Source organism: Phasianus colchicus, chromosome 14 (genome assembly GCF_987193195.1).
Source record: "Phasianus colchicus chromosome 14, bPhaCol1.hap1.1, whole genome shotgun sequence".
Taxonomy (NCBI): domain Eukaryota; kingdom Metazoa; phylum Chordata; class Aves; order Galliformes; family Phasianidae; genus Phasianus; species Phasianus colchicus.
In genome coordinates, this window is record NC_143449.1 from 6,415,061 (window position 1) to 6,424,356 (window position 9,296).

General features: G+C 39.9%; 1 protein-coding gene across 2 annotated transcripts in view; it reads left to right on the forward strand.

Annotated features, from left to right (window-relative positions):
* The window catches only part of COL4A5 (collagen type IV alpha 5 chain), a 79,704-nt gene that overhangs the window by 67,684 nt on the left and 2,724 nt on the right, over positions 1-9,296 (forward strand). For both annotated transcript variants that reach the window (XM_031594471.2, XM_090150071.1), the window contains exons 42-50: positions 2,984-3,117; positions 3,518-3,590; positions 3,735-3,806; positions 4,167-4,295; positions 4,541-4,639; positions 5,908-6,120; positions 6,443-6,620; positions 7,177-7,291; positions 7,640-7,812. In XM_031594471.2, coding sequence (XP_031450331.2) covers positions 2,984-3,117; positions 3,518-3,590; positions 3,735-3,806; positions 4,167-4,295; positions 4,541-4,639; positions 5,908-6,120; positions 6,443-6,620; positions 7,177-7,291; positions 7,640-7,812 — 1,186 coding nt within the window. The remainder of the gene's footprint in view (positions 1-2,983; positions 3,118-3,517; positions 3,591-3,734; positions 3,807-4,166; positions 4,296-4,540; positions 4,640-5,907; positions 6,121-6,442; positions 6,621-7,176; positions 7,292-7,639; positions 7,813-9,296) is intronic.

Here is a 9,296-nt window from a genome sequence, read left to right on the forward strand (position 1 = left end):
TTAGATGTTTCTTTTATACCAAGAGCCTCCATAGGAGCACATGCAGTTACACAGAAAATATGAATGTTTTATGTTTCCAGCATAGAGCATTTTAACTTTCTAGTGCAGAGAAATCCTTATTTCCATTGCTTCGTTTCATCAGCACATTTGGAGGAAATGAGGAAAACTCTTCCTTTACCATGGATTTATTTACCTGAAATGAAGCACACTGGCTTACCTTTCTTACCACTAGAGAGGAGGAGCAGGGCTGGTAATTTTTCACAAGCTTTTCTTAACTCCAGCAATCAGCACATAGCACAGGACAGCTTTTGGGGAGACTTCACCTTTTGTGCCTAGATTGAAAATGACTTGGTATATCTACTTAATAGTAATGCAGTCTTTAAGTTTTGCTATGATGACTTCTATGAAGCAAAGAACTGTCATCAAAATTCAAGAAGAGGAGTCTTTAGTGTGCTGTGCTAAGCACTGTGGGGTAACAAATGTGGTAGCCCCTGATGTTTGAAATGTGAACTATATATCTAGCCTTATGCAGTCATGGAAATAAAGAATACAATATATAAATATGGCTTGGCCTTTTAATTAAAACGTGGCCACACAAACAGTAAACCACAGTGTCAAAGGGAATTAGCATCATGGCTGTGCTGACAGGAACTTACCAATTGCTTCATATTTTGTTCCACCCTGAGACTGTGCCCAGAAAGCATTCAATAATCAACAAATATAAGAAAGATTTAGAAATCATAGCAAAACTTATTTAATAGTGAAAAAAAAGTTTGAATACTTAACAGCAACAATGAAATGTCCATGTCGTTATTTTTAACAGCTGTATTACAACTAGTATTTAAAATGATTTACCAAATATGTAAGAAATAGTACACCAAGGTAAACCTGATATGTATTTATTGTAGTTGTTAGCTGCAAATTGCATGGTTATACATAGATATACTTAGATCATTTCACTGACATGAAAGATGCAAGTGGCACAGGAGCTGCAGTACATATTAATTCAGGAGGAAGACCAGCTTACCTTTAAACAGAAGGATATTGAAGTGATTTTCCTAAGGATGTCATCACATGCCATTTTCCATAACAACTTTTAACAGGCAAATGAGTGTCTTGGGATACATTTAATAAGAAAAATCAGTGCTAACAAATTCTGATTTTCTAAGATCTTGCTTTTGTATTTTTGCTTATAGCACTTACAACCCTTTTAATCCATGTCAATTCTGTTACTATTTTGGGCTACTTTTCAGTCCTAGGATTTTGTTCGCAGATAACATAAGCTGTTATTTGCAGTGTACCTTTGTATTTGCCAAGCTCCAGGCCCTGTGAGTGATGAATATTGTCAGTGAAATGGTTTCATAATGTAAACTGCATTGTGAGTAGGACTAACCAGGCATAGGCCTCAGCTGTAGTGTTAAAGCAATAACACATTCAGTAAAGCTTTTAAGTTTGTCATTAAATGAAGAGTGTCAAATTAGTCCTAGTGGAGCCAAGTCACCAGAATAGCTTGTATCTGAAAATACATATCGTGAACTCATGTATGGTCTTATGCATGCATGTGGATTATATTCTAAATACAAAATATGCTGGTGAAATGGGTTGATGTGTAGTGTATATGCTGTCATCTGTACTATTTCTAACTAGTAATCTTGTTTTGTACTGTGTGATGTCTGATCCTTCTAACATCGATCATTGGGCTTTGGTGAACTCTGATCCTTCCAGGTCCTCCAGGTTAGACTCTTAACTCAGTCACTTTATTTTACTGCATTGCGTTTGATATAAAAGAAGGGATGTTTTCCTGTGATTCTGTAATTATCTTTTTAAGGACTGTGGTTACCCTGCAAGCTGTGTGCTTTTGTTCAGCATGTCTCATGGTAGATGGTAACCTGTTTTTTGTTTTGCATGTGTACAATACTGCACCAGTTAAAAAGAACAAAATGAACACAAAAGCCTCTTGCATGATGGGATGTTTTCTGTAGCTGAAACTGCAATGGGATGTGTGTGAAATACAGTACAAAATTGCTCCTACTTTAAAAATTTGGAATTCTTCACTCAGATTTGCATGCAGTAATACAGCTCATCAAGTTTATCTGCTGAATATAGACAATGAGGATTTCAAGGGCATTCTCAGAGGTTTCAGAAGAATTGAAAATCCAGCACACTGCTACGTGTTATTAATTTGTTGTACCACAGGGGAGAATGTCATAGCACTGTCCTGCAAAGAGATCCTTTTGTTAATCCAATTAGGAGATCTAACATGTGAAGTGTTTTTAGCTGTTACTGTGTTTGCTTTGCTATATGTTACCTTCTATTTAGATAAAGGTGCACGGTCTCATTTTTCAGTGCTCAGAACAGCTAGGCTTCATTTAAATCCACTGTTCTCTTTTGGTTTAATGTGGCTGTTGCAAAGAAAATATTTAAAGAGTGGCTCAGTTCCTCTGCTAAATTTACATAGCATAATTCTACTAAAGACAGACAAACCAGCTGGAGGGTCACCAGATACAAAGTGCCTGCAGCTCTAATATTCAGAGAAGGCAGAATGAGGGGCTTGCTCCTGCTGAGCAATCATTAAATGGGAGATACCAGGCTCCTCTGTAGGTACTGGAAACAGCAAAAAAGCAGCAATATTTTTGTGTTAGTGTCTGTTAATGTAGCACTTAAGAGATGGTGAATGCAGTGCAGGACAGCAGAGGGTATATTTGTACCATCTAATTTGGGTTTTCTTGGCTCCTACTAAAAGGTAGCTGTCTGGTTGCTGGTAAGTTCCTATCACAGGTGATTTGCACTGCTGCCTAGAAAGACCTGCTTCTCTTCATCAGCTGGATGAGGAGCCTTGGTTCCTGATTTGGGTAGTACAAATAACCCCTCTTTGTTTTCTCTTTAGTTAGGGTGTTTTATTTTGTTTTTACACTGAAGGCACAGTCTGGTGGAGAACAATTGACATGTACTGATACGTTTGTATTTGTTCCACAATGTTAAGGTTCACCAGGCCCAGAAGGTCCACGAGGGCCACCAGGCAGTGGGGGACTCAAAGGGGAAAAAGGGAATCCAGGACAGCCTGGCCCACCTGGCCTGACTGGTCAAAAGGGAGACCAAGGACCACCTGGACGCCAGGTAGGACAAGAATTGTTTTTTTTTTTTTAAATGCAATAAGAACTGAACATGTTTAGGTTAAATATGCCTTTTATTGTAGTAAAATAAAAAATAAAATGTGGTGGTGGTTATAATCTGTCTCATAGCAAGATTTGAGGGTCTTTTCTTTATCCCCCAGTACCTAGGCAGGTTTTCCCCATTATATTGCCATGGGAGCTGGAGTTGCCACAAAGGGTTCACATTCCAGTGTTCTCTGACAGCACCTGCTGTACCAGGCAGTGAGCAAGGAGAACACAGAGCCTCAGTCCCCTCAAGCACTACTTCACAGATCCAAAATGTACTAATTTGTCCTCACTGTTTTTATCTTCTTTTCTGAAACCACTGGGGAGATGAATGACTAACATGAATCTGTTGTCTTCAGGGAGATCCTGGTCGTCCTGGTCTCAATGGAATGAAGGGTGACCCTGGGGTTCCAGGCGTTCCGGGATTCCCAGGTATTTAATGAGCATTTCAAGTGAAAACTTCCAGATGCAGTAGCAGCTCCTCAGGGAGGAAAGAAGCCTGATTTGGGCCACTCTGCAGAAGATTTTATAAAACATGTTCTTTCACCATGTGACCATGTTAATTTGATCTTTCAGGTATGAAGGGTCCCACTGGACCTGCAGGACCTGCTGGCCTCACGGGCAGTCAAGGACTGCCAGGCCCACCAGGTAGGAGTCTTGGGTAGCACTACTGTCACTTTGATCCCTGTTGGTAGAATTTGTTATGCAGCTGTAGAACTGTGTGGGTCTCAGCCAGCAATGGAAGTGGTTAAGAGAGCATCTGTACTCCTGCTGTATTTTGCACTCTATATACAGTCTACTTGGATTAACTTCTGCAAGAGCTGTCCTTTAAGATGTCACCAAGAGCACTTTTTTTTGCCCTTTATATACACCTACACTTATTCTTTGTAGTTATAAAACTTTTGGTTGCTGACTTTGCAATAAGTAACAGAAATAGTTCACTACCAAAACTCTCTTCAGTGTTCTCTTCCATCCTGGTTTATCTAATACTGAGCTGTTTTCTCTCAGGTCCACCAGGTCTACCAGGTACCATTGGACGAAGCATTGTTGTCAAAGGTGACCCTGGTCCTCCAGGGCCTCCAGGATTGCCTGGGTCAAAAGGGCCACCTGGACTGGCAGGGCCACAGGGATTGCCAGGTATGATTCTAGGTTGCTGCATGGAAAATGACTGAGTATAGCTGACTGCACCTTGCAACGTGTGACTGAATTCAGCAAGAGAGAAAGAAAAATGTGGGATTGTACCCAGATGCACACATCTGGTTTAATGACCTGTTCTTGCCTAATGTATTGTGAAGAAACAACAGATGACCCTAGATAGCTCATACATTTCTGTAGTGAGGTTTCAAGAGCTTTCAGTTCAGTTACCTGCTTGTCTATTCTAGGTCCAGTTGGTGTTCCTGGTGATCCAGGGCGAGATGGACTCCCTGGTTTTGACGGCCCAGCAGGACGTAAAGGAGAGAGAGGTCTTCCAGGCCAACCAGGTACAGTGTTCATCCCATGAGGACCTACTGGAAAAAGAGATGCTCCCTACTGAGTTCCAGCTAACACTGGGAAGAGACATTTGCCTTGTGAGAATAATAAAATCATAATTTTAGGGTTTTCTTAGTGCAAAAATATTACGGTCTGCTGAACGTGCTTTAGTTTGGAATATTCTAGGGATCAGCACGTTATTAGTCACTGCTGAATAATACTGTAGAACATTTTATCTCGAGATGAATGGTGGCATCCCCTTTGGAGCAATGATGAGGCACAACAAGAAGGGAAGAAAGTAAGAAACAGAATTGAGAGATTAGTGAAATAATTTTCTCTTCACATGAAGAATCACTAATGAGGAAAAGCAGACTTCATAAAGGAAATAATATGCAGAGGTCAAGCTACCATGAGGTTATTGCTTAGAATTACTGATCTGAGAAAACAGACTACGCACTTGAACAGTTTAATCTAAAGCAGAAGACAAGTATTAGGTAACTATATGTTGCAGCCTTTTGAGAAAAAACTACTAGAATTCAAACAGTTAAAAACAATATCAAAATCCACAGTGCCTTTTTTGTTTTTCATTCAAGTAGCCTTGTGAAATCTGTTATTTTAAGTGGAAAAAAATGTAAACAGTAGTCTAAATGTTTGTAGTTATACTTTCTGGTATTTTGCTGTTCAATAACAAATGCCTGTTCTGATACTTCTCTTAGAGTAATATCACTCTTTCCTTGCTCTCATGCAAGGTTATTCCTATTTGCACTTTGTCATCTACTCCAAAACTGACTAGTTTCTCTGTTCAGTTTGGGTTTTAGCTGAAGTGTTGTTAGAGCATGCCCTAGAGTGAGATGTTCTTCTGTTTCTGGCTCTGTCATTTATTTTGTGATCTTGAACAAGATGTTTCAGCTTTATCTTACCAAACTGCATAGGCAGATAAGTATGTTTTGGGATTAGGAAGCCAATTTGTACTTACAATAGCTGATATCCACTGCATTTGCTAAGCTATTGCCTCACAGCTCCAAACATATTTAAATTCAGAATACTCCTATGATGCAGGGAAGTTGCACTGTTTTAATTAGTTCATGATTTGACCAAGCTTAGAAGAAAAAAATAGTTTAAGGTAGTTTAAGGAAGATGGTGTTAATAGATTTCAGGTTCCTCAGCTAGCAAGCTCTTCAGCCACTGCACCATCCTCCCTTTCAGAGTTGTGTTATTCCTAAACGAGCAAGAAATTGTGTTAATAAATACTGTGTTGTGTTTCCTCTCATGTGAATAGGTTCACGAGGAATACAGGGGCCCCCTGGTCCTGATGGCTTACAAGGCCCACCTGGGCCTCCTGGAACAGCTTCTGTTGCTCATGGATTCCTTATAACTCGTCACAGCCAGACTAGGGATACACCACTATGTCCACAAGGAACTTCAAGAATATATGATGGATTCTCTCTTTTGTATGTGCAAGGAAATGAGAGAGCACATGGCCAGGACTTGGGTGAGATATTTTGTATGCTCTGTCTTTAAGGGGAAAGGTGTTGTACACACTTCTACCAGATGCTCTTTTTTAATGAAGATAAGACTATCGTGGAGTTTACCTAAATGAGGATGAGGGATGCATGCTAAGATCTACTACATCCAGAAGCTGCACTTAGTAATTCAAGATGAAAGACTGTAAACCAAAATTGAGAATTAAGTTTTTCCCTCATGTGACAATTTAATAACACATGCTGAATACTCACAATTATCCTTCTCAAAAAACTGCTACAATCAATGAAGTGAGAACTTGGCTGTCACATTTTATGTATCTTATTCTGTAGGTACTGCTGGGAGCTGTCTTAGACGTTTTAGCACCATGCCTTTCATGTTCTGCAACATCAACAACGTTTGTAATTTTGCATCAAGGAATGACTATTCCTACTGGCTGTCAACTCCAGAGCCAATGCCGATGAGCATGGAGCCACTGACTGGGCAGAACATTCAGCCATTCATTAGCCGGTGAGACAAAGAAGGCTATCAATCTCTTTTCTTAGTATCTGGATAAAGAAACATACATCTCACCACGTGCAGTCCAACACATAGATTGGAAATAAGACTGACCTTGTTATGTTTTGCTCTGGGAAAAACAAGGAGAAGAGCTGGTTTTAAAGTGTCTATTGTCTGAAAAGGCCCATCTATGTGTAGCAGTAATCCTTAGAGGCTGAAAGGCTGTAAGGGCTTTTCTGACCTGAGAAGCACGAGTGCAAGGTTACTGTGGACAGAAAAAAACACAGGAGCCTGCAGTGCTGGGATTAAGGCATTTACCTGGGGGACTTGGAGCTTCCACTTCTTGCTTTGGGAACTGTATTTTACCCAATGGTTGTTAGTGGAAAAGGGTGGAGTTTGTAGTCAGAACAGCTGTCTTACTGCACTCACAAGATACATGAGAAGTCTAAATTAACAGGACAGACCCTCACAAGCTAGGTCTCCCTTTCTCTGTATAATAACCCTTAACAAGTGACATTAAGTTATTAAGTTGTATGTTTTATTTCTCTGATACTTCCCCTGAGTCCAGATGTGTTGTGTGTGAAGCTCCTGCTATGGTGATAGCTGTCCACAGTCAGACCATTCAGATTCCTTCGTGTCCTCCAGGCTGGGACTCCCTATGGATCGGTTACTCTTTCATGATGGTAAGAACTGCCTCCTACTCCAGAAGTGACTATTACCTGTTCATGTCCTCAACTAGCTGCTTTAACACTCTGTTAAAAACTACAGTAGTATCATTAGAGAGCCTTTATCTTAAGTTAATAACCATGGCAGCCAAGATTAACAGCAATTTTCCAGTACATAGAGAGAATGGTAACACTCTGCAAGTCCTGCCTTTCTAAGGGTAGTTACAGAGGTGTCTGACATCACATTATCTCAATATTATCTCAGCCAAACAGCGGTTCTTCTAGCAATTGCATCCTGTGCTGTTCATTTCTGTTTCCTACTGTAAGTTTTTTTTGTGTGTGTTTCTTTCCTGCCCACTACCCCAGCACACCAGTGCTGGAGCAGAGGGCTCTGGGCAGGCCTTGGCATCACCTGGATCCTGTTTAGAAGAATTCCGCTCAGCTCCATTTATTGAGTGTCATGGTCGTGGCACTTGTAACTACTATGCCAATTCGTATAGTTTCTGGCTGGCAACTGTAGAGGTGTCAGAAATGTTCAGGTAAGAAAACCTGTTTTTTTTCTACACTGCTTTATTCCAGGCTGAAATATTTGGAAACCAAATTTATTCCCAAGATCAAAAGAGAAGTGTTTACAGGGAAGTAGGGAAGAGTTTAGTTTGTTTTCCCCCTCACAACCAGTTTTTCAAGTGTGTGCTTGGGTAAGCCTTTTATACGATGTATAAACTTGTGAGGGCACATTCTGTTTTGCAAGGAGTCAGATTCTTTTTACATCAACTCTTATTCACATTTAGTAGTACTTTTCCTGAATGTTGTCCTATTGTACTGACTGTAGTTGGAGTTTAAAAGGTCTGTTTTCTTGTTTTTTTTTCCTTGCATGCTCTTAATTACTCAAATATTTTAAAAGGCTGTTCATAAACACAGAGGGAACAGGTGTGAGGGGAAACCGGACAAAATCTGCATTGTCTGATTCTCAGCCCTAGTGCAGGATCAACTGTACTTAAACCTTTTAAAGCAGGTGTTCATATAATCTGTTTTAAAGCCTTGTGTGAAGGAGGTTTCATACCCTCTCTGGCAAGCATTTCTACCAGTACTCTGCAGAAGGATTAGAACATTAGTTTCTCTGCCTTAAGGATTTCAGCTCCTCCAGGGTTTTCCCTTTCTAATTGACCAGCAGAAACAAATGCTGTTGCCCTGTTTTTGCACTGGTAAAAACCTCATGAATATTCCCACTGCCACCAACCTGAAAAATTTGGCCTTGTTGTACAGGGCTGGCAATGTGCAGTGACATAGCAGTAGTAGCCTCTAATTGGGTTTTGTGTAACAACTACACTGTAATATTTAATTGCACATGAAGTAATCATCTCCAAGTTTTCAGAGTAGTTGATTAGTGATCATTCATGATGAAAACTACCTTCTGCTAACTACTATGCATCTTTGAACTTCTCTCTACCATTTGCCATCTCCCATAAACACAACTTACTTTATTTAAAAAAAAAATCAAGGATAGCACTTAACATGTGAACACACATTACACAAAAATGTTGTATTACCACCTCTCATTTCCATATCCTTACAGAATAGAAGCAAATTATTTGGTACATGCATAATTTAAATTTACAAATCTCACTGTAACAGTGTTTCTGATAGATTGTTGTAGTGCCTTTTAACTGAGAAACCAAAAATCACAAGTGCCTATTTCAGGGCAGGGGAATGTACACTGTGGACCCAAGACTGTCTCTAGTATGTGGAAATTGCATTCAGTCCTGTATATGATGTAGCACAAAAGGTAAAGTGAGCAGAAGCAGTGGATATGTTTTGCATAGTGGGGCACTGGACAAAACTGAAGTTGTGTTACCTGCTGTGGATATACAAAGCAATCACTCATAACAGAAACTCTGAAATACAGGATTAATTCCTATTTATGTTTTACCTCCAAATCTGGAATTAAGTAGAATTCTTAAGTTACAGCTCTATGAACAACAAAGAAGCTAACCCTAGCCTTACTGTTTTGTCTGTCAACCAG